General features: G+C 38.6%; 1 protein-coding gene across 5 annotated transcripts in view; it reads right to left on the bottom strand.

The window, feature by feature from the left end:
* The window catches only part of map3k1 (mitogen-activated protein kinase kinase kinase 1, E3 ubiquitin protein ligase), a 63,455-nt gene that overhangs the window by 27,641 nt on the left and 8,874 nt on the right, over positions 1-26,940 (bottom strand). For 3 of the 5 annotated variants that reach the window (XM_049469015.1, XM_015607366.3, XM_049469014.1), the window contains exon 2: positions 137-287. In XM_049469015.1, the coding sequence (XP_049324972.1) occupies positions 137-287 (151 nt within the window). Of the gene's footprint in view, positions 1-136; positions 288-420; positions 601-1,511; positions 1,649-26,940 lie in introns of those variants that run through there. The other 2 variants (XM_015607367.3, XM_022681257.2) reach the window with 2 other exon arrangements.

Here is a 26,940-nt window from a genome sequence, read left to right on the forward strand (position 1 = left end):
GCCAACCTATAAATTTGCCATTATCCAGGTGATAATACATTTCAGAGATAACATTTTATTTACAGTCTACTCCCACGCTCACTTTCACTATGCACAAGTGTGTGTCTGTGTGCGCATGCTCATGTGCGTCTCTCACCACAGGGCCTCTCCTGTTCCTCCTCTCCAGCCACTCATGTTTCCAGGTGGGCATGCAGGTGGCCTTCAGCTTCTCGCGGATCATTCTCTCCTCTGGCCGGTCCTCCATCTTCTGCAGCCCACGCAGCGTCTCTTTGTTCTCCATGTCACGACTACATTAAGAAAAACAAAAAACACAGGAACACCTTTACTACATGACCACAGATATGGAGATCCTGCTTACTGAACTTGTTGAAGTTTTGCACCAAAGGCTAAAACTATTAATCTTCCAATCCTTAAGCTCACCCTGAAAACCAGCATCTTCTAGACATCCATTGCTAGAGAGTCTCAACCCATCTTCTGTTCTGAGTGGAATTAATTGTAAAAGATGGTCCAGAGGATGTGAGGCTTCTCCATGAGAGATGAGTGAGGAGCTGAGTAAGCAAACTGAGCTCCCGCTATCCCTCGTTTGGGTATAAGGCAGTCAGAGAGCTTCAGAACAAATAGTCCGCCTCGTAGCAGAGGATGTTATGATAAGGAGCCCCAGCAGTCTGAGCCCCGAACATTTACAGTACATCATCCAAACGCGCCCTGACAGCACAGATCCCCCCCCCCCCCCCCCCCCCCCAACACACACATACTTGCTGTGTGCTGCTTTGTGAATGAGCTCTTTTAGGAACGAACACTCAAAGTGCTTTTAAAAAGACAACGGACCCAAAAAAAAGAGAAAAAAAAATCTGCCCCAGAAAGCTGAAGGACTTTGGCCAGTCCAGCAGCAGGAGCGCCGAAGCCAGGGCGGCTTTTTCCACTGGCTCCAACTCTCAAACTGGGTAGGGATCTGTCCCACAGATCTGTGGGACAGTGCAGTCTGTGTTTCTGTAACTTTGGCTAGTCAGGCTTTACACATCCCTCGACGCTTGTCCTAAAACGGAAAGTGCTGTATCACTTACAAACACCAGAGGGGGAGGGTGTTTTTGGTCTAAGAAAAAACAGAAAAGGTCTAAATCGATTGTTCTTTAGGGAAGGAAAAGCATTTGCAGGGGTTTCTGCAGGCAGGCTAATACAGGACGCAGGATGATACTGCACTTCTTAATGACAGAAAACGTTAAGAGGGAGAAAAAAAAAAGAAACATAAATTACTGGGAAAAGTGATATTCGTCCCATTAGAATTTAAAACAGCAGTTAAGTCGAAAGTACATAGCATGTTAGGAGATTACAGATGATAGCAATCAAAATTGCAGGTTTTAAGTCTCATTAAATCAATTATGTCTGAGTGGCTGGTGGTGGGAAAAACCCCTGGCTGGCCTGCCGTTTCAGAAAGAGCCGGGAGGCTTAATGAGAGAGAGAGAGAGAGAGAGAGAGAGAGAGAGAGAGAGAGATAAAGAAAGAGATCTCACCACCCATTTGGCTCCAGTTGCCCACATGTTAGGGCGGTCAGGGACGGGGGAAGGCCAGCCGTGGCCAGCGTCCATCCTTAATTAAGCACAGAATCGATGGTGTGCACCCCTTTGGCCCTTTCAGTTACTCAATAAAGGCCTGCGCAACAATAACAAACCAAAGAACAGGAAAAGCCACGCTTCCTCTGCTCAGCCCACCCTCGTTTGAAGTGAAGCTGAGCAGCGTGGAGGGGGAAGTAAGCTGAAGTTTTGACAACTGCAAAAACAGCTACAGTTCGGCAGGATCTACCGCACTGTATCGTTTATTTTTCCTATATATTCATTTAAAGCAGCCGTCTGTATGATTTTTTTTGTCCTTTAAATTGAAAGCAGTAGTATTCATGAGTAAGGACAAGGCAAAAAAAAATGTAACTATTGTTTTTGCATTGTCTAAAAATTCTCATTCTAGAAACAGAGTAAGAAAAAAAAGAAGACAGTCTGATAGGTTTGTTGGACATAGCTGCTCAGTACATTGACAACATTTTTACAATAACCTGCATTAAAAGTACTCCCGCACATGTGCTGTGCAATAACATATCACCAGAGAGGTCTCTAAATCCCCAAATCCTAAAAACATACAGACTGCTGCTTTAAAAGTTTTAATGCATTACTTAAAATGCCACAATCTTGCAATGGATTACTGTTAACTTATTGTTACTCAATCTTACCACTTGACTTATTACAATTGCTTAATATTAGGAGTGTAAGTACTGAACATAAAATCCGCAGTTATGACACTCGGATATTCTGATTTTGATGTGAAATCGATTGCTTTAATTAGTTAATTAATTTAAGCTTCTCAAATGTTTTTTGGCACTTTGTTTAGCTTGGATAACAATACAAATATAGCTAATCTTACAGCCCTACTTAATATATAAACTCTTAAACAAAAGTAGCTTAATCCAACTATGGAAAAAATTATGCTTAAGCTTAAAACGGAGGACTGAAAGAAATGTTCTGTCAGCCCAACAGGCCATAAACTTCCATTTTTCGCTGGAATTTCTTCTTTTCTCACAAAACAAACACTTGCAACACTTCACTTTCCAAAGCTCTTGTTCCTTTTTTTGCCTGAATGTGAGATGCAGTCTGACTGGCCTGTTGAAAGCACTTTTATTCCCATCCACTGGAAGCACAATAAGGGATTATAAGGGACTTAAAACTAAATTTAAAACAGCACCTTTCACTAGCAGCATGTGCACAGAGTTAACCGCAGTGCGCGAGTACACGGAGTGCAAGCAAACAAAGTGGATAAGCACAGAATGCTCTCGCTCCCACATGCTCCCCAGAGCCCGACTCGGGTACAATGAAACCAGATAGCAGGAGTTTACCATCTTTACTCTGAATGAAAAAGTCGGTGGTGACCAGCCCTCGCCTCTCGAATAACAGCTATCCCACAGTGCCATGGGCCAGGAACAAAGGGGCATTGTGGGAACGCAGGTGGGACGTGGAAGGGCCGGCGGCTGAGAATCCATTTCAAACCTCCACGTAAGCTGAGACTGCACCACACACACATACACACACACACACACACTAACCAACATACACACACACATACACACACTAACCAACACACACATGGGCCAAACTAACAATGCATGTGTGGAGGTACACACGTGTACATTAATACAAATTTATTGCAGATACATACACAGACATTAAAATAAAAAAATCCCAGGATGTGTATATAGCTCTATATATTTTACACACGTTTCACGTTTTAAGAAATTACTATAGACATCAGCTAAAAGCAATTACAACTCACAGCTGATTCTGTTAATTTGCACCACCACTTACAATTACTATTAAATGTATTATCAGAGTTTGGTTCAATCTAAACATTGAGTGACCCTCAAATAATTTCCCTAAACTTAAACATTTACTTAAATATTTACAAAAAAAGTAAGAAAGCAATTCTGTTCTGTTAAAAAGCAATTTCTAACAATTTCACAAGCTCTCCAACTTTACGGGTTACTCTTGCAGTCGTGAAAATGTACAAAAAACAAGCACAAATCACACACATGCACACAAACACTGTTGGCTGCACACACCTTTTCTCATGGGCCACACCGCTCCCAGCTCTCAGGTTACGGTTCACACAATCAGCAGCTCTCTGCTGGAGGGGACAGTGGAATCAGAGCACAGTGTATAATAGAGGAGCTGCTCCATTCTTACACAGACTTAACAGTCCCACACTCTCCAATCTCAGCCGTTAAACAATAAAAAAAAAATACCTCAGCCAATGTAATGTAAATGCAAATGCAAAGCCAATATATACTACAGGTCAACATGATAACAAAGGAAGACCTCTACAATTAAAATCAAAATGACTGTATATACGGTATATCTCCTATCAAAAAGCCACATCCGCATCCACATAAAAACACTAAGCTACCCAAAACCGAAAACTGGACAAGACAAGAAAAGCAGGTGTGTTGTGAAATCTTAGCCAGCAACAGTGCACCAAAGAAGGGTCTTTCCCAACATGTGTATACTTACAGACATGCTAGGACAATGACCTCCGATCAGTAAACGTGCACTTGACCTGCTCTGATTTAGGAAACACTGTACAGGGCTGTTTATGCTAAGCTAAAGCAAAACATTAGCAAACACACGCACAGTCTAAACACATTCTAAAGGATTCTCAGTGGAGCCCAGCAGATGTGTGGAGTCAATACTGATGTTCAGACTGAGCAGTATGTGCGCTGATACTGACACCCAAAGGGGAGGTGAACAGAACATAAAGTCTGTGGTTCAGTTCTCACTAGAATTTAACGTTATTACCTCCGCATTACATTACGCTGCATTCCTAAGGCGAGGGAGTAGAGCTGCAGAGCAACAGGGGAAAGACTCGGAAAAGGCTTGGGAAGTCTAAGCTAGGATAGTCAATGTTAGCTAAGCTAAATTAGCCTTAGCAATTGTTTGTTTACCAGAAGTCTGGCTGCATTTCTCTGTGTGTATTTACCTCACATGTGACTTGAGGAACTTTACTGAGGTAAATGTATGTCAAAACATGGCCTGCTCAGGTAAATATTTGACTAGAACAGCACTACTACAAGAAACTTATGCCTAAAATTCGGCCAAATGTTTAATTTGGTTTGGTTTTGGGCAAGTTACCACAATACCATGCACAAAAACACATACAGCTCAGAATTTCCAGGTGGCACAACATGGCATACTTAATTATCAAGTGATACCTGGATAACTATGAATTTATTTAAATGAATATACACATGAATGTATTTTATGGACTGTAAGGCGCACCGTATTATAAGGTACATTATCAATCAACGTCTATTTTCTCATCCATTTTCATGCATAAGGCTAAAATGATAAGGTATAGTTTAAGCAACAATAGTAAGGAACAAGGCTGTGGCTATTTTTCTCTTCTAATAGGGAAGGAGAGGAAAGTGCCCAAGTATACAAAACTGCAATTCTTACAAAAAAAATTATAATTATTTTGAGGCCAATCAAGCGCTGGATGTTATATTTACACATATCTCTCCTGATTTTTTTATTTACAGTAAGCTTAGATTTCCAATATTTTCAACAGAGGGGTTAGCAGTAGTGCTAAGCGTGTTTAGCAGCAGCGCTTGTTGCAGTTAACAGCAGTGTTATCACTAGTAAATACCGTCCAACCACACTACACTGAGGAACCCTGAGTGTTTCAGTAAGCAAGTGTGCTATTAGCTAGTGATTCATCCCACATAGCTTGTTTTAAATACGGTGAGCCTTATAGAGTATTAAAAATACAGTATATGAGTTTAATAATCACTTTTAAGATGAAAATTGTTACACCTCCATATCGTAGCACACTCACTGTAGACTTTTCTCTGAGAAGACCCAACAAAAAAATGTAATCAACTGAATACTAAATAGAAAAACAAATACCTGGCTATTTAAATAAGCAATATAAGTTCAATCAGACCTCTAGTTTCTGCAATTTGATCCTGAGCAGAACCACAACATTTCACACTTACAGAAAAGGTGTAAGCTCTTGCCTTTAAATACTTTAAAAGTCAATAAAAGCCAACTGCCCCAACAGTTTCAGATGCTTATCTTTATGAAAGCGTGTTTCATGAATAAGATAGCTGTGCAGCCATGTTTCTACAAAACTGAAACTGTTTACTTTAGCACACCATAAATCCTGAAGTAAACTGTAGAAAACTTTTGGAAGTCTTTAGTATTAATACAGCAATTCATCATTATAAAAAAGTATGCATTATAACATAAAAAAGACATGTAGATAGGTCTCAAGGTCTTTTGTACGGTTTGCTTCTGATTTTATAAACTGGCTGTTTGAAATGCTGCTTCATTCATCATTCCAGGCATCACTGTAGTCAGCACACACCATAAAAGTGTGAACAGGTGAGAGCGCAGAACCGCAGAGCAAACAGAGCAACGGCTGAAAGACTCTGCTGCGGAAGTCAAAGTCAAGCTCACCCTGCGTCTAATGAGACCTTCCGAGACATAAAGGCCTCCTTTCAGCTTCCCCAGCCGCCTCCGAGAGATGTGGTTGACGCAGCAATATCGAGCCCATCGGGCTTATGCAACGAAGGCCGAGAGCCTATCAAACGGTCGGAACAAATGTCCTGCATAAACCACTGTATGTCACAAGTCGTGGCATGAGAGCACTATTAATCTAAAAAGAGGAGGCTCAAATCTTGGAAATATACGCTCCTGGCATTTCCAGTTGTGGTGTGCAGGGCAGGAAAAATTGATCCAGGGCCATTAAAGTTATTGGGCTGAGCAGACAGAGTTAGCAAATCATTCAGATGCAGCTTAATAGCCCTGTGGGAACTGCAGGGTTAGGACTGGTGAGGCCCATTTAAGATGCTCACAGCAAAATTACAGCCAAATACGGCCAAAAAACAAACACACTGAACAACATTACATGACCCTAAAAGTAGTTGACAAAAGTTAAAAGATACTATAGATTCTAGCTAGGACTGTAGGATAAATCGTACACTTTTATTGTTATCGCAATATATGAGTTTATGATAAACACATGGTAACTTATTGTAAGAGCTGCAATAATACTGTAAACAACAGCAAACTCCAGCTGCATTAACAGAGGGAGCTCTTCACTCTCTAGTGTGTGCTTACATGTGACATAACTAGGCTGGAGGCAGAGCGAGGCAGAGGTCCACAGTGAAAGCAAAGACCAAACTACTGAAAGGCAAGCAAAGTGCTTAAAAACCTTTGAGAAACTTACAAAAAAAATATATATATATATTCATTTCGTTTTACATCAACATCAAGATATTAAATACATTGAACTTTTTGTCCTAGTTTACTCTTAAATTCAACTATGTAACATTCATCCAAACATGTATAAACTGCTTACACACATATACATGCACAGAAACAGCTTGTCTAGTCATTGTGTAGAGAACTACTGCTAATTAGGACTAGATTAGGACTGTCTGGAACAGATACAGTAAATATGAAAGCCATCCCTAAAGCCAGGTGTAAGCTACAGCATAGTAGGGATGTAGATTTGCCGCAGAAGCATATGTTGGCCTTTACTCCAGCAAAATCTGAATAGAATATTTTTTAATATCCTAAATATTCAAAGACACAATATATGAGAAGGTGTCCCAATACTTTTGTCCATGTTGTAGTACGTTTATCCAGTTACACAGATGTCATACAATGTTCAATATCTGATTTGATTTAAATAGAATTATTTTTACATCAACTTAAATGTAATGTGTAAAGATTTATGCACAAACACAAATGTAAGAATAGAATAGAAAAGCTTCCATTACTTGATAGCAGCATTAATGTCAGAGTTTAAGTCCAAAACTAAAAACAAACACAAACTGCATACTGGGAGTAAAAGGAAAACTAGCAATGTGTATTTGCAACAGGTTTCGATTAGAGGGAGTTAGCCCAGCAGACAGGCTAATATGAAGGGGAATTCTGCTGGACTCAATGTTATCTTCCATATCAAACACACCCCTCCACACATATTTGCCTCCGTGCAAGGGTGGATCTCGTGAGACAGGGAATTTACTCCTCTAAAACACAAGCCAGGCTTTATCTTCAGAGCACCCACCTTCGCAAAACTGCAGGAAAAAGTCAACAATAAAGTAAATAGCGAGAGGAGGAGAAGCAGGCCGAGTTGGGGTTTGGGTTTTGGGTCCAAAAAGTGGATTAAGAAAAATGAAATCCTAATTCCTGCTGTGAAACAAATTCAAAACACCAGTGGGGGTTTGGCTGTGCAGAGGTCAGGGTGTGAACAATGTGCACTTCCTCACCCCCACCCCCCACCAAGATCGTTCTGGGGAACTGAGAGAGGCACCGACATCCTGCAGCACGCATGTACACATCACGCTCTCCGCACTGTCCCCAACAACAAAAGGAGCAGTTTTCATCTTCCGCTGGCCATTGCTAAACTGCAGCGTGAGCTGGGGCTCGTCCAGCTAGTTTTGAAAGACGCATGTTTGTCATTTGGCTCTTTTTGAAACCGTACACCACTTTCCCTGCCAATGGGTATTAAAAGGCATGGTAAAATAAGTAGGACAAGCATGGTTGAAGGCTCCAGTATAAATGTCCACTGCAACAGTTAAGTAAATCAGGTTTCTTTGCCTTAGAGCACTATGGAGGCATTGAAGAGACTGGAAATGCTTCACGCCATTCCAACAGATTACAATCAGAGAGAGGAAACTACGTGTAACATGAGCTAGCTGTGGAATAGCCTCCTAACCGGTACTGACACCTCCATAAGAACCCACAATGCTAAAGCATTAGAAGGGCCGAAAACCTTCTAAGAGTTTAGATCTTTAGAACTCTCCTGGAAATAGATTTGAAAAGAGTTTAAGACTTAAAAACAAACCTATATATTAACAAATACTAATTAAAGCACCTTAAGTTTTCTTCAAGAGTTCCTCAAAATCACTATATCAGGTTACTGCACAGTTTTAAACTGAAGAACTCTTAAACTTCTAAATAAACATTTAAATTGGGAAACACCTACAAAATGCTCAAAATGTGTCATGAAACAAGGATATTTGTACAGGCATCTTTGGCTATTTGCAACAGACAGCATGTGATGTGTGTTTAGAGCAATGGCGTCAGCTTATCTTGCAAGCATCAAAGCCTAGTAGAGCTGTTTGCGTCACATTATGATTAGCATGAAAGCAAGAATATGTGACAGGGTGAACTCGGTAAGGACAGAGATATTATTCCCTGTTTATTTATTTACCTACACAGCTACACATTACCCTCCACAGAGCACAACATTTTAACATACTGTACAGTACAGCCTATACACTGTAACTGTTATGCTCCCTGCAATTAGGCATCCATCAGTATGTGACATAATCCATTATCTATTATGTTTTCTGTATGGACAAAAGTATTGGGACACCTGCTCATTCATAGTTTCTTACAAAAAAACTAAATGAAAACTAAACCAAAAGGGGTTTATTCGGTATTAATGATCTCCAGGAAAGACTGCCACTATCCTGAAGTCTGGCTTTAAGCATGAGTCTAATAGATTTATGACAATCTAATCCAGAGAGTTTTACTCTATTGGCAAGTGGTTTCCAGACAACTGTGTGTGTGTGTGTGTGTGTGTGTATGCAATCTGTCTCAGAACCAATTGTATCGTTAAGTAGCAGTATGCATTGATTTAGAAGTGGTGTACACAAACTTTTGGACATCCTGTATAATGTATCTGCTAATTCCAGCACAGACGCAGACACATTTCCAATACAGACACAGGCCTAGAAATTGAGCCTATATCCACCTGAAATAGCACTGCAGAAACAACATATTGCAACATAGTGCTTTATAGAACCAAACAATGCTAAAGGGTTCTTCTAAGGAATCATCCATCAGTAGTTTTCCACAATAGAAAGTAACAATTTAAGTATCCAAAAATAATTCAAGCCAAGGACGCATTAGCCCTGCAAACAATAAAACACTACTCTAGATACTCTAAACATGGGTGGTCCAGATCCAACAGAACAAAAGGTTTAAGTGTGATAAATTCAGAAACTTTAGCAACAATATTTTGGGTCAGGATTAGGCCAACCCATAGATAAACAATGGAAAACTGCATGAAAGCCCATCATTGTACTGCATGTTGCAACTCATCCAACCCTCCCCTACTTCAACCTTTACAAAGTCAAATTCATGCCAAGAGTCCAGCAGCACAAGTCCAGCAGCACATAAACACTGATGTTATTCTAACCGTCCTTTAATTACTCGACCCTGTGTCAGCGGGGTAAGGTTCACTTTTACAGTGATGATATACTTTAGGATGTGTCCTGAATTGCAGCTGTAAAAGGCCAGCACATGACGGTAGTACTCTCCAAATAGCTTTTATTTTGGGCTTTTATTTTCGGAGGCAATCTGAATCTCCCATCTTAATATAACGATGTCTTTGTTTAGACATGGCAAAGACCAGTGAACTGCTTACTGCACACTTGCGTGCAAAGCAAAACTACTGATGGTGCACGAGGGATGCAGAGCACAAGACCCGAAGCTGAACTGTTGGGACTGATCCACAGACGTTTCTATATATAAAAGTTTCGTAGAATAATTACTGAAAATCTATGCATTTCTTCATTATATGGATAAGCAGTTTTCAAAGTAATTTACTACATTTAATATACTGAAACAACAAATGGCTCAGGGGTCAGAGCACCAGGTTGTTGACAGTGTTGAGATGTGAGTTTGGCAAGCTGTTGGCAAAACCGCTGCGGGGCCCTTGAGAATAGTGCTGGGTGATTATGGCCTAAAAAAAATTCCAATTAATTAATTTCCCCCTCTACTAAAAATAAAGCTACAGATGACAAAGAAATGGTTAAAAAGTAGGTTTACCTGTAAAAAAAAAAAAAAAAAAAAGGTCACAAAAGAAACTTTGAAGAAAAGATTATTATTGTTTTCCACAGTTAATCACGGATCCTCACCGGAGAGCGATGACACTGCTGTTTTTAGAAATGTTAGATTTTATTTCTAGCTAAATATATGCTTTATCCCACCGCGTGTTTGAGTGTTTTTTAGAGCAGAATGTTTAGAAAATATGCTCACGTTAGTCTGTGGGAGGAACTGGTAACCTAGGTAAGACACTTATAGGTAAACACTTCAGAAATTAGTAGTGTTTTCTGATATTTTAGATTAAAAAGATAAAATGTCTAAATGTAAAACCGTGATTACTCCATTTTGAAAATCACATTAAAACTGTAATTCGAATTAATTGAATTAATCATATAAATCGTCCAGCACTACTTGATATTAACCCTACTTGCTCCCCAGGCGTCGTAGCAATATGGTTGCCTACTGCCCCAGACACATTATACAGTATGCATCACTGCGTGTGTTCAGTGCATGTATTGGTTAAAGATGTCTGAGCCCACATTCCATCTGTGTCCAACAGGCATATGGTCAATATGGTCGTTTGGTCTGATTTACTGGCTACAATATTTGGCTAAAATACTGGTAAAATCAATTCATATAAAAACAAACTTGCAAGCAGCCATAATGGATATTATGGTCAGCAAATATTATTGAAATAATGTCTATTTATTGAAAAATAAGTCAATACAGCAATAATTGTGACGGGCCTAAATGAGGGTTTAGCCATGTATCAGCATCTTTGGAGCAACTTGGGGTAAACTGCCTTGCTCAGGGGCCAGGAAGCAGGATGGTTGGGTGTGATGTCAGAATCCGAAGTGTCAATACACCTATATATTGTGTTCCCCAATGAACCAGTTTATTCTCTGCCTAGATACAATCAGTAATTTGCATTGGAAATCCTGAAATTCCCATCAGTTCTGTACTCCATCAGCTGGTCCCTCAGTGTGTATGCATGTGTGTGTAGGTGGCAGATGCAGATGCAGGTGTATAGAGTGGGATCGGGAGCTGAGGGCATGCGTGCTGTGCTGTCTGCGCTGCCCACTGCTCCAGCTCTGGTATGTGGTTGGAATGTGGAGAAATTCCTCCTGCCCGCCCGGCCGCTGTTCACCGCACACAGCCCCTACCGGGACAGCACGACCCCCACCATCTCCACACAGGCCCCTCACTCAGCAGGGGCAGCTCCACTAACCTCTCCCTCCAGAACCCCCCACTGCCCAAACACATATCTTTCTACTCTTCCTACTCTTTCCATCCCTTTCTCTCTCTCTTTTTATCATACTATAAAGCAGAGTAGCTTGCCCACGGCACCCTGGATACACGAACAAAGGAATACTGTACACTTTAGCTATTATGTGATGTACTGCACATTGCAACAGTCAATATTTACTGACTTTTCCACGGCTATGTCCACACACTTCAGGATTAGGGGTGGGACAATATACAGATATTGTGAAACATCATATTGGCATATCACCAAAAATTTATATATTTTTATTAAAACATAGACCTTTGAAACTTCCTAAGACTCTCCCCATTTGATTTACTAAAGTCATTTCTTCATTACTCCATTAATCCACCACTCCACTAATCAAATCAATAGGCTTAAACCTGGTGTGTGTAATACTGGTTGTCAAATTCTGTGAAACTGACACAAATAAATGTGACAATTTGTGAGTATTACATCTACTTCAGTAGCATCGATATTGTCAAGTATCGTAGAGAATAGTTTTGCAATATATCGAGTATCACAGCATTACAGTATGATGAGTTATCGTGTACAATATCTCGTGATATATCGTGAGATGCCCTGTAATTTAACATTTAACCATATTCTAACAATATGTACACACATGAAGTGTCATAAGTAGGGAATAAGGATGTACAGTAGGGCTGGGGAATATATTGAATTATTAAGAATTATCAATATATTTTAATACGAGACTTAAAGTGAGACATTTAGGTTTATATATATATATATTAATATAGACTATACTGCTTCCCAATTAGCTCAGAGAGTTTACCTTTCTCTTCTCCAGTTTCAATAGCCATACATAGCTAACTGATATTTCTCAAATATATCTCACGTTCACTTACAGCTGAATGATAATGATAATTGAAGGTTTCAGTCAGTCTTTTTCTCGTCTTGGCGTTCAGATAAAATCATCCGTGTTTAATATTATCGTAAGTCTCGTGACTTGGCTGACGTAAATAGTGACGTGAACAATATTAACAACCAATAGCCACAAGGCAAGCGTGGGAAGGTTTGCGGAACTGGACATGGATGAGACTCTGGCGATGGTTTGGAAAAAACGGTTCTCATTGAGTGCAGAAAAGGAGGAGAAACTCGTGGAGCTGTGCAGTGAGCAAGTGATGTGTCTTTCCATTTATACCACGTGTGGAAAAAATATTAAACTTTAATAAAAAAAAAATAATAAAATATATATTTAAATTTATATACATTTCTAAATACTCTCAGAAAGTATTTAGTTGCAGTCTTGCAAATATTGACCCTTCAAGATCTCCAGTTTTTTGCTAAATCCTAGTCTGTGACTAAAAAGTCTGTGATTTGTAAAGATTTTAGCGCAGTATTTAGGTACCAAATAGCAATTTAATGGATATTTAGACAGTGTGTAGATTAATGACAGACTGATGTTTTTGTATTATTCCATTGTATTTAGTAATAGTTAATAGTAATAGTTAATAATAATTTAGTAACTTTAAATGTCTGCATGTATTGATGTCTATATTGTTTTGTACTACTCATTTGTATTTAGCCATTGTAATGTGTTAAACCGGTAATTTGTTTTTTGTCAAGTTTTGAACTGACGTTATTTCAGAAGGAATGATAAAGACTGATATATATGCCAAGAGTAAAGTACCCCTAACTGATCTTCTATACTTTACCCAAAGTGCTACTCTACCTCCCCTACAACACACACACACACACACACACACACACAGCTCCAGTGTCAGGGCAATTGAGCCGAGAGAGCTGATGAGCAGGCAGTCCATTAATGGCCCGCTAGCCAGAGCACTGGAAGTGGAGCATGGCCTCTGAAGGGGGTTTTTGGTGGGGGGAGCAGGACAGGCATACTGGGCTTTTGGAAGAAGGGGGGAGGGGAGCACATGTACACACACACACACACCCCACAAATCTACAATATCCAAATCCTCAAACATGCACCAATGGCAGGCAGATGTTTAACCATAAACTGCACAGATAATCTAAAGATTAACTAGGCTGCGGTCGCCTGCATGGATGTGCAGGACAGCTTACAGTTCACCAAGTAAATGTACAATCCAGCACATGACTGCCAAACAAAGTCCTATACGCCTACGATTTCCTTCCTGAAACAAAAACACAAGGCTAACTTACTGTAAGTTCAGTCTACACAGTAAAAATAAACCAAACTCAGCAGGTCTGAACTTACAGGCCTCTAGATAAGGCCAAGGATTCTTCCTACACAAGAAGCCACTGATAACAGTTGAGCTGAAGACCTTTAAGTTGAAGAACAGCGTCCAACACTGCTCCCGCCCTTGCTCTGACCACTGGCATTCTGCCCTTAAGCAAAGCAATTAACCCCAAGATGCTCCACAGATGCTGATACACGACTCTTACCCCAGCTGCACTGTGGTCTTCTCAAAGGCCTGAGAAGAAAAGACAAGTACGAACAACCAGTGGGAAATTTTAAAATCAAGCAATATAGAGAGCCAATATGAGCACTATTGCGGGGGACAGAAACACTCACACAGTTTACACTCTGCTTGGTCTGTGTCTCCAAACGTTTCCAAACACAAAAGATTACATATTTGCTCACTAAATACCTGAACTTTCCACATTGAAACTTAATGTTCTGGGCATAAAAACAGCATTTAAATCCCACGTTAAATTGTTTTTCATTTTAAAGCAATGAAATGCATGCAGAAATTATTGCTGATCATATCAGACTACCAAGATAATCAATCACTAGTTACTGGTCCTAATAAAGAATCAAAAACATGTTATACGTCCTAAGTGTGGATGTTAAATTATGGTGCAGAGCTACAAATGCAACTGCAGATAACATAATTGTAGGCCTGATGATAACAATTTTTTACAATATATTAGCCCAGAAATAAATACAGATATTAATGTCATTAAGATACTATATAAAAATGATTCATTGCTAATATATTAATAATAATAACATAATAATGCTAATTTACCTCTTTTAAGAGCAATTAGCTTTTCATTAATAATAGTCTGCAGAATACATAATACACAAAAGCAAACACAATAGGCAATATTACAGTCAGGGAAAAAAATTAATGAGTGAATAAAGCTGGGAAGTTTAAGCCTTGTTTTGTCCAGTCTATATTAACCACAGTACAAAGCATGACTTGGTTGATTAACTACAATTGCTTTTTTTTTAGGGATGTACGTTGATTATATCGTAATCATATCGGTATCAACCAATAATTTCTGCTTTTAGAAATGTCAACATTGGCCATATGCCTAGATTTGGCATATGGCCATTACATGGCACATTACATTTTATTATTTTGCATTAGGGGTGGGCAATATGGCACTAAAATAATATCACGATATTTCAGGGCATTTTTGCGATAACGATATACTTGCCGATATAGGAAAACAGAAAAATAATTAATTAATTTCAGGAATATAGTATAAGAGTATAACAGCAATATTACTTACAGCCACCAGTGAATAAACACCCACTTCATAAGTGCACTTATTGTCTTGACTTAAGAAAACATGCCAAGACACCTCAAGGACCATAAAAAACTTCACATCAGCCATACCTGAGCAACTGCTCACAACCAGGCAGACGACAAACACCTGCCCTGTTAACCATTTACAGTACACAGAATCAAGTCAAGCCCTTACAAGGAAACTCAACAGCAATCATAAACCCCACCTCCCCCCCATTAGATAATAAATACTCTGCTCCTAAAAACTAAAACTAAAAACACCAGCAGTTAAGGACACGACTGGGAAACCACAAGGGCAAGACGCTCATATTTAACAGCTTAGCCACAACTCCCAGAGGCCCAGCTGCCGAGAAGCATACTGCGCAATCTGTGTGTTTTTACTGTAGTTCATGCTGACATTTGTTCACACTACAACACAGCTTCAGATCCAGGGTATTCATTTCACATCACAGCAGCATAACTAAAGCTTCAGGTAGTGATTTAGCAGACAGATCAAAGCTCTTCAGCTCTTCAGCCTTCAGTAAAATATGCTGGTCTGAGTGATGCTAATGAGGGGTTGTGGTGGAAGTGGTCTGAGAACGTATGAGGGGGGATTTATAGGCTGAGATGATGGAGCGTGCCTTCAAATCGAGTACTTATGCGGTGTGCTAGTAGTTAGTTCAGGTTGGGGAATGAATCTTGTGCATGTGACCTTGCAATGATATAAGTTAAACTATCACTATTATTACTATTATTAGTAAAAGGTTAGAAGTAACAGGATGCACTGAAATGAAAACTTTTGGCCAAAATGGAAAATGGAATAATGCCACATTTTCTGAAGGCGAAATATCAAACTTTTTTTTTTGCAGGTTTACATAAATTTTGCCACTTTTTAAAAAAAGACTTAATTTTTTTGTGTGAAAACAACAATTTTAAGCAGACATAAACAAAGCACATTTTGACTCAAAATAAATTATAGTTCAATATACAATGCAATTGTCTTTTCAGTATTTGGTCAAACAAAAAAAAGGGCTGTACCAGTCAACTCAATTTGTGTGTCCCCCTATTTGTTCGAATCACTGTTCAAAACTTTGGATTTTCTCCTTTGTTTATAAAAAAAAAAAAAATATATATATATAGATATATATATATATATATATATATATATATATATATATATATATATGTATATATATATGTGTGTGTGTGAAAATCTACTCTGTTATAATAACACTATGCATTAAACTTGAAGGCTCTAAAAATTCTAAACATATAAGAAAATTATGTCCTAACATGGAAACTGTGGGCTGAGTTTCATCTCTATATTTTTCTTGTACTGTAAGCATCTGCTACCAAAAGACTAAATTCTAGATTAACATTACACAGAAATATAACAGTTATTTTTGATGGGTTACAAATGTGGAGAGCAGATATAAGCAGAATTTAATAAAGTTTTTTTTTTATTCTAAAATACTGAACTGTAAAACGTCCAACTTAAAAGTTTGAAAGTCAATTTTTTTATTAAATTGACTGAGCAACAAAACTCAGGCTTTGAGTTAAGCCAGCAAGAAAAGGTTTTCTTTAATTTTGTGCAAGATAAATCGTTTTCCTATTGTGGCTGATATTATTTTTCATCCTTACTATCCCTAGTTACTCTTAACAGCACAGAAAAATAACATGTGAAATGATGTACACTGTTGTAGCACCAAGAAAGCAACCATTTCTGTGCTTAACATCATTAATTCACTATTTGCACACATATGTGCTATGTTATAGAGATGTAGCTGCTGCCCACTAACATGAGCTAATTGCTAGCCTTTGCACAAGTCACTGATCCAAGTACAGTGCAAGAATGTGTCAATTACATTCAAGGATCCAGGGACTACATAGTAAAGTGTACATTGCGTAAAGTAAGAATATAGAGAGAGAGAGTTGTGATCTTCCTCTAGTTTTATGGTCAGTATCCTCACTGTGATATGAGCTGACAGAAACACAACAATGGAGCTCACAGGCTCATGGGATCCACCATGCAGTAAATGCAAAGGCCTATACTCTAAACACAAAGGAGAACGAGTGTGTGAGTGTGTGGGAGAGAGAGAGAGAGAGAGGGAGAGGGAGAGAGAGGGAGAGAGACAGAGAGTGGGTACCCAAGCTGTACAGATAAAGGAAATATTCCAGGACACAAAGACAGAAACAGACATGAAGAAAGATGAAAGAACTTTAACTCTCTTAACTATCTTTCCGTATCTCTCACCATCAACAACAGGAACAATGTAGAAAAGCACTGATAAAACACCACTGAAAAAACACCACTGATAAAATCACTACATTTTCAAAATGCATAACCACAAGTGCGAGATATGAGTTACTGATTGCTTGTCATCCTGCTAAAAACTTCATTTAACTTCAACTTCATTTAAGTTTGATTTTAACAAAACAACAAAAGAAAAAAAAGTGTAATTCTGCTGCTTAACTAAAATAAGAATATAAAGAATAACCACTAAAAATATACAGCTCTGGAAAAAAAAAGAGACAACTTTAGTTTTAAGAGTTCAGAAATCAATATTTGGTGGAATAACCCTGGTTTTTATTCACAGTTTTCATGCATCTTGGCGTGATCTCCTCCACCAGTCTTACACACTGCTTTTGGATAACTTTGTGCCACACCTAGTGCAAACACTTAAGCAGTTCAGCTTGATTTGATGGCTTGTGATCATCCAATGTCCTCTTGATTATATTCCAGAGGTTTTTAATTTGGTAGAATCAAAGAAACTTAGCATTTTAAAGTGGTCTTGAAATATGCTCAGTATGTGCAGTTGTTCCTGTATCTGCCAGAAACACTTAATTCTACTAACCAGATACCTCTGTTGAGAGTACAGAGCTGGCGAACACTGCTAATGACACTCTGAGCTTCTCACTGCAGTTATGCATGAGCTTTTGGTGATCTTCTTTTTTGCAGTACTTTAAAATGTTGTAAATTCCAACAAATAAACGTAAAAGTATATTTCATCTTGAGAAACAGAGTGCAGAACATTACAGAGGTCCTGCACAAAGATGTATTTAATCCATGTAATGCCTGAAAAGCTTAATGTTGCATACATTCCTGCTCTTGACTGGTATCAATGATCATTTGTTTGATAGTTTGTTGATGGTAGGCAAGTTTCTTCTCATAAGATTAGTCCAAAAGAAGAACCATCACAATGCAATAATAAAATGATAATGGGGAATAAACTAGATTTATAGAAAGAAAAATAATATTAAATATTAAACTGTTAAAACAGATCTGAAACAGTATAAAAAATACTGCTACACTGCAGCTAATAGAGAGACAGAGAGGGAGAAAGAGACTCAATTCACATGAGAATCTGGGCCAACTCTGCAGAGAATCACATGCATGGCCTCCCACAAAATCCAAGGGAAAGGGAGCAACTGATAGAGAGAGAAGGGAAAGAAAGACACTGTAGAGAAGAAAGAGAAACAGTAGTGATGGTTGAACATTGAGTTAACAGACAAGCTGCCCCCCTACATTCAGAAGATAAAGTTAGATATTTAAACCCACAGTAGACAAATATAGTTACAGTTAAGATAATTTCACTGCTACCAGCTCAGTGCTCTAAGCAGAGCTGAGCTGCTGAAAGACAGACAGTGAAGAGAAAAACGCTACAAGCAACACCATTAATTTCACTTCTCATTTTTCTGGTTTATTCAGGAAGTCACACTGAAATAAAAATACATTAGCTTACACAGCAAATAGTGTGGCAATAGTTTGCTGTACATTTCCTCAGACAACAGCCAGTAAATGCTAGCTACCATGGAATTTGTGCTGTGAAAAGTTTCCATGTTTTATCAAATGAAACTAGCTTTCCTCGTCTTGCAAATTAGCAAAGGCCTCAATGAGGAAAAAACAAACAAACAAACAAACAATACAAGCATCAAGTAAAGATAGACGAATCAGAGTTCTGGGGGATGATACTATTCATCGTTCAGCTTTTGAAATCACCAAAAATCACCAAAAACTTTGGCAGGCTCTAAGCACCCGCTGAGAAAGCCAAGAATTCCCATGTAATCCCATGTATGTAGAACTGTGGAGCATAGTGTCATTAGTGGTGTGAATTAGCCCAGCTAATACACTTACTGTAATGAGCTGAGTGGTGGACACCACTTTCAAGAGGGGTATCCAGTTAATTATGTTAAATCCTTTACATTGTTTTGGACACACAGAAAAAAATAACAAGGCACAAGACAGAGATGATTTCAGCATTGGATTTAACAGGGTTCTGCAGATATGAGTGAGGTCACTATTGCCATTCAGAGGTTGAATAAGGGCCTTATTCAAAATTTTTAACTATACTGTATGTTCATCTTTCCAGCTCTGAAGTTTGGCTAAATTATTGGTCGATCTCTGATCTCTCACAGCCAATACCGATACATAGTTGATCGATATTTCCCATCATTCACAATGAAGTGAATCTTTTTATGAGGACCAAAACGGCTAGAAAACCTCTCAAACATAAATACTTTACTTCTCTTGGTCTATAACTGCTAACAAAAACACTTTTACACCTCACACATGAAAAACAGCCAACATAAAAGCAATTAAGGACAGAGAAATCAGACAAAGCAAAAGCACAAAAAGAATTAGCCAAAGAGCTTCCAAGTCAAGGCCAACATCTCAGTCTGACTGTATTCTGTTCTTTCTTTATAAACTTGGCCCTCAGATCCAGCCGCACTACTACAATGACCAAAGCCAAAAGCCTTGAAAGAAACATCTCCCTGCCAGTCCATCTCATTCAGAGAGAGACTATTACTGTTCATCCTGAGCAAGTGTTGCATCACAACGTTCAGACAGAAAGGGAAGGGAAGAAAGTGAGAGCTCTTACAAAAAAGGATTCATTCAGTCTTAAAAACCCGCTTTCAAGCAAACACGGCCAATGACTCCAAGAAATAGAAAAAAGCCAATTGAGACTAAACTTGACCTCGAAAGAACAGAGCAAGACAAAAGGAAAACAACTGCGGAAGAGTGTCCTGGGGGAGGCGCAGGGCCAGGCCAAAGCAGCTGCCCGGATGAAGGCTGGGAGGGAGAAAAGGCGTGGCTGAATAAACATTTCCAAAGCTTTTCCAAAAACAGATTGGACTGTAGCTAATGGGCGGCTGGACGAGGCTGGAGGGACTGCAGGGTGGCCGAAAGGCTTCTGCTTGGCCGTTTCCTCTGCTGGCTCTCTCTGAGCTCGGCCTGTAGCGCTGGCTCCTCCTCATTAGGACAGTAGTGCTCCAGCTTCACAATGTGCTTCTCTGTGCTTCTCTGTGCTGCCTTCATCTGCCAGATCTTCATGGGGCAGTCTACAGTATACGCTTTATTAGAGCTGGGCAGTATGAACAGGATATTGTTATTGTGAGGAGATAAAAACTAAGGATTTATAAGGAAAATAAGGACTTTCGAGCATATTGTGGATATTATCATGATACAAAATCAGCTACATGTATCATTTAGGGGTGGGCAATATGGCACTAAAATAATATCACAATATAATTATGTATTTTTGCGATAACAATATTTTTGGCTATATGACAAAACATTTACTTTTTTTAATTACTTTCAAGAATATAGGCCTACTACTGCAGCAAAAAAAGAAAAAAAAAGAAAAAGAGACCTAAAAGTAAAACTAAATAAAAATGTAACAAAAATGAAGTAAATGTTGCAACAAAAATCACAAAAACATCACAGTTTAATTTTATGGATTTTTTTATTGTGATCAATTTTTGTGCATTTGAAATGGCACACCTCTAGTATCAATCAATAAGTAGAGCCCCCAAATCAATAAGTGGAGCCCCCAGATTAAGAGCACAATCATTTTAGTATTGTAGTGTGGTTGGTAGCTCTGTTATTATAATTACATTATTAACTTCTCATACAATATATGGCTCATTTACATGGTACATTGTTTCCACATTTGCTGACCTCAATATCACTCATTGTGTTAACATGCGTGTTTGTGTACATGTTTGTTTGTTTGCTTGTTTACAATGAACATCACTGTGCATTTCAGCCAGCCGTGATATTCTGTTCTGCCGTTCCAATTCAAGCTGTTGTGTCACTTCCAGTGTCTGAATTAATACGGTGTGTTAATAATTAAATGTTCATTTTTTAAATTAAAGGTGTATAATTTATTAGGCTATTATATTATTATTATTATTATTATTATTATTATTATTATTATTATTATTATTATAGCATTCATCTGTGGTTGAAAGGTTGAGAGTCCAAGTGAGTATAATGGGTCCTGGACACGGAACTGTAAGCATTACAAGGCAGAGATTGGGCAATATAACCTTAGATAATTGCTATTATGACAGTTTTCAATACTCTTTACTGTGCATATTGTAAATATTGCTAGTTATTAACAACTGGACTAGATGCTGCATCCTAATAAAGGTACCACAGTGGAATCCACTAAACTCCTGAGTGATCCATCCTTTCAGTGTCTCTGAAAATTAGAATACTATATAAGACCAATTGGTACTTTTGGCAGTGTGGGCAGTGTCCTGCTGGAAAATAAAATCTGCATTTACATAAAAGTTGTCAGAAGAGTGAAGCATGAAGTGCTGTAAGATTTTCCGGGAAAACACTGCACTGATTTTGAACTTGATATAACACAGTGGACCAACACCAGCAGATGACATGACTCTCCAAACCATCACTGATCATCAGTAAATTTTACATTTCATTTGGAAATCAAGGGATCAGAGTCTGGAGGAAGAATGGATGATATTCTATGATATTCTTCAATGATATTATATTTTTGAGATGCACTAGTATATTGATTTCATTATTTTCCAAGACAATTTCTAAGTATTAAAGCCACAGAGAAATGCAAGTATGTTATGTATAGTAAAACATTTAAGAAGGATTATATACTTTTTGCAATACTGCCCACCCCATAAAGCATTTTTAGAGCATTACTGTTGCCATGTCTGCTGCACACACCTTACCACACCTAAGAAAACAATGTATTCTGAAAACATGTTAACACATTGTGATATTACATTTACACCACACTGCCCAATCCTAAATTACAATGATCCTGTTTCTGTCCTGAGCATCAATCAATCGCTGGTCATTTCCAATTTACAGTCTAGCTTTTCCATAGAGGGTTCACATTACTCATGCAGGATCCCTAGAGCAGGACCATGTCAGGAGATCAATGTTGCTTTCTCATGCTGTTACAACTCACAGTTTGTCCAGAGCTCTCACAGAACACTGGAGGGTGAAAATCGGGGGAACTATTGATTTCAGTGTTAACAGGGTAGATTCATTCAATTCACCCCTCGGGGGGTGAACGCTAACCGCAGAAAACATGTTTGGCACAGAGCAGCCGATGACCGGGTTTGTTCCGTCACGTGAGGCTGGCAAGCGGCTTGTTTTTTTAGTGACTCTCCATTTTGTTTCAAAATATCGAGTTACATTCACTTCCCAAAAATCAGAAGGTCTGTAGTTTCGTTCTGATGCACTGATTTACCCTGATGAATACTGGAATTTTGGGGGTTCCTCTTAAAAATATAAACAAAAACCAAAACAAGTGAACTTCAGACACTTGCACGACATGATTTTTCATATGCATGATCTTTCCATCCCACACAATGCTCTTCTACACTGGCAGACAAGTGAGTGCATGTACAGTATATTTGTGTAGGAGTTTCATTTCTATGCCAGAAGCATCCCACTCTTTAATAACAATGCTCTTCTATTTGGGCCGTGTCAGTTTGATCTGTTGCCTACAATACAACTACAGTACAGCAGGGCCGACTCAGACACTTTACGTAAATGTACAGTACAAGATGGACAGTTTTAGTCTGTCTAAACTAGAATTCAATAAACTAAATGCAGATTCTTGAAGCAGCCAGTATGTAGCCTCTCTGTACCTCCATCAATATTAGGAATGAACAATAATTTCAGAATCATACTGGTAAGCAATCACATAAGTTATTCCCAGGTGTTGCCACAGCCATCCAGCAGTATTCAACAAATGGCCTGGGACTGTGTATTGACAAGAACCTGGCTATATGATGAGTACCATGATGCAGAGATTATGCAATCATTTTAATCACATTTAAAGGCATAAATCTGAGAAAAAAAGAAAAGTTTACTTTTTATCTAATCAGAACACTGGGATCTGAGGAGATCTAGCAGTCGGCGTTTAAAAACAACACAAAACATAAATATTTGCATGAAATCAATCATTTTTTTGGAACTGGAACAAGTATTGAATCGCATATCATAGTGTTTCACTTTGATATATCTACAAGCACGTGTCCAGCCATGTGGAGGCCATGCGGTTACCTCGTGTTTATTCCCCCTCCCCCTTCCCCCTGCTTCTCAGGCAGCAGCAGCCTGTCACTCACACAGAGACAGAGACAGCACTGTTCACACAAAAAAAATTACAACACAACACTGTTTATCTTCTTTTTTTAGTGTCAAGAATCAAAACACTGCAATCTGACGTTTTCCATTTAATTGCCTTAGGTGACTATTGCGCATGCGCACATCATAAGGACGATGCTTAAATGATATATCGTGCAGCCCTAATGCACATGCATAAAAGTACTGGATATTGGCAACAAAGTCCTATACTGTTGCATCCCTAACAAATAGTTTTATTGTAGTTATTTCAACTACAAGTGACTAAAAACAAACACCATGACCCACAATTGGTTTCAAGGTTCAAAGCTAAACAGCACTGTTTAAAACTCTTCTCTAAAATCCATCATAAAATTGAAGAACCACCGAGGCCTCAGTCATGCTCCCCGGAACTAAAGAGCTGCCTTCTCCCTCGCCCAGTTCATGCATTAACATCATCCAGTCTCTTATCTTCAGACATCAGTGAAGCATGCTGATGTGGCTTATTTTCAGACCAGGGTCAGTCTTAAAACCAGCATGGCCCTGTCATGTGTATGTGCTGAGGGCATCTAGCGAAGGCCCCTCCACAAGACGTGTTGTTTTAACTAGTAATCTGGGTCTGATTAGTCAGGGACCCGTGTGTTTACTTTTCACATGTAATCTCTAGCTTGCCTCGTCCTGCTGCTAACTAAACAGAAACTGGGAGGAGGGGGGACCCCTGTGCCGATCGACAGGGCCTAATGGGTATGGAAATATCCGGGCCTTTGTTGCTACCGTCCAGGCATGAGCGTTCAGCTAACCCCGGGCTTTAAACAGGCCGTTTCTGGTGACCGTGAAGAGGCCTCGACTGGTTAGACAAAACAAGCCGGCTCTCAGGAGCCCCCAAACACTCTGCAGAGCGAGGGCAAATATTTTTACACACAGACACCAGCTAGGTTTACAGGGTAGAGGCTATAACCTAGTCACTACCACTGTTCAGTTTATAAAGTCTGAGACAACCTAAAGAAACAAGTTAAGTTTCTAACGCAAGACTATTTTTGCAAAGTTAAGTTACTGACCAAAGACCATTTTCATTGAGTTAACTTTCTAATCCAAGACCATTTTCATTGAGTTAAATTTGTAACACAGAAACATTTTAATTGAGCTAACTTTCAAACCTAGGACTATTTTCATTGAGCTAACTTTCTAACCCAAGACAATTTTCATTGAGTTAACTTTCTCAAGTTAAGACCACTTTCACTGAGTATACTTTCTTACACTGAGTATCTTATCAAAAAGACCGAAAATATAGTTGATGTGACACAAAAACCTATGACTGCTATAAAAATGTATCTAATGTTCTTGGAATTTTGATATAAGATGAATGAGCCAACAGAAAGGCTCCACAGCGATCAGAAATAAACATAGACACATAGATTTTTCCAGCAACACAGTGTATTGTTAAAATCTCAGGGTAAAGAGGGAAAAGGGATTTTCTTTAACTTAATACTTACAATATTGCATCATGAGAGTTAAAGAATTTTTAATATTTATCACGATACATGATTGCCGTCAAAATCAACAGTGACCTTATTCAGATGCCTTCGCATGCTGAGTATAATCATCATATTGCCCACCTCAATAATAACATTACTGCAAAATCCCTAAAATGGAGAAATCTACATTCAGTGTCTGTCAAAGCAATGAGTCTTACTCTGTAACGTTTAAGAAAATGGTCAAATTACATAAAGCCTCACAACACACAATTATTCTCTACAGCTTCAATTAGGCTGTAAAATGAAGTAGCTTTGCAATTAAATTCCACCTTTAAAAAAATCAGCAATTACCAGAAATAGTATTAGGCTTTACAGAACAAGGTGCAGTGAGATAAAGACTGGCTTCTGACCCCCAATTCAAAGGATTCAGATTTCAGAACATTTTTGTCCTTGCCTGCCTAGCAACAGAATACTTCAGACACCAGTAATCCCAAACAACAGCTCACGATAACCATTAGCCTCTACACATATCCAGGAGTTCCTATGACTTTGAAAATGAAGGTGAATGCGCACATACTGGAACATGCCAGCAGTAGATTCTGCATATCAAGGCAGTCTTATCAAAACCTTGACATTGTGTGTTAGATTGGCAGTAAAGGGTGCACCAATTAGAATGGCAGGATACTACTTTTTCATGTCCGATACAGATACCAATACTGTAAGAATGATATCTGCAGATACTTGTATTAATCAGAAACCATATTTTCCCTCTTTTAAGCTCTCAAATCTGTTAGTAAGGCACTAGTCTGAATGCATTTTGCCATCTAAACACCAGCATGCACAAATTTCGGAACAAACGCTAGTTCCCCTTGAAGCTGAGAATATATATTTTTCATCATATTATGTATCTTATCACTATGAATGATTTTGTTTTAGTTTTACGCCAAAACTTTTACAACTACTATAATATTTAGTCAATTTATAACTATGTGTAGGGCTGCATGATAGCAAAATGATACTGTTATGTCAATTACACTGCACTTTTTCTGTGATATATATTGTGATATTAAAAATATATAGACATTGTACCTAGATTTGACCAGAAGTCAATCATTAAATTAATAACGCACTCAATGTCTCCGGGATTGGAATAAAATAAATTATAATGTGTAGATAATATCTGCTTCTGGAAGATATTGTGTCTTCAGTGTTTTCAAAAATCAAATATTTAAATATCTATTTAAATATGTTTGATATCACTTTTTGACACTGCATCTGACATTGCATGCCCTGTGATTTTATTTATTGCATGTAAGTAGATTACGAGGACTTTGCTGAAACAATATATTGTGTACTCTATTATTCTTTTGTTTCATAACTTCGCAGTAATGTGTGGCCCACCTTTTGAAGGGACTGGTTCCCATAACCACCAGAACACTTTAATCCACTTTACGAAAATTTTTCATGTTCCCTTCTACTAAAAGTTTTGTGATATTTGGGAGACATAGATGAGTCAAGGTAGTTTAGACACAGACATTCCAAAAGTCCTGGGGCAGCAACTATTATCATGCCCCATGACTTTTGCCTCGTACCATGTTGGATGCAAACAAACACTGCACAGACCTGTAGGATATGCATGGATGTGAAGCTTCGAATACTGCATTGAAAGTGGATGTGACTTCTGCCAGAGAAGGCAACTTGTGGTGGTTTTGCATGGACAATTGGAGCCAGTCACCACCAGTCACGATCATTACCACCCACAGTGGACCAGCCCTCTATGACCTATTCCTGGTACACTTGCTGTGATACTGTGGAATGTGGAATCTTCTAATATTTCACATAACTTTTTAAATTAAATGTCCCATCTATTAGGGGTGGGCGATATGGCTCTAAAATAATATCACGATATTTAAGGGTATTTTTGCAATAACGATATACTTGACGGTATAGGAAAACAGAA

The sequence above is a fragment of the Astyanax mexicanus genome, chromosome 20 (genome assembly GCF_023375975.1).
Source record: "Astyanax mexicanus isolate ESR-SI-001 chromosome 20, AstMex3_surface, whole genome shotgun sequence".
In the NCBI taxonomy this organism is placed as follows: domain Eukaryota; kingdom Metazoa; phylum Chordata; class Actinopteri; order Characiformes; family Acestrorhamphidae; genus Astyanax; species Astyanax mexicanus.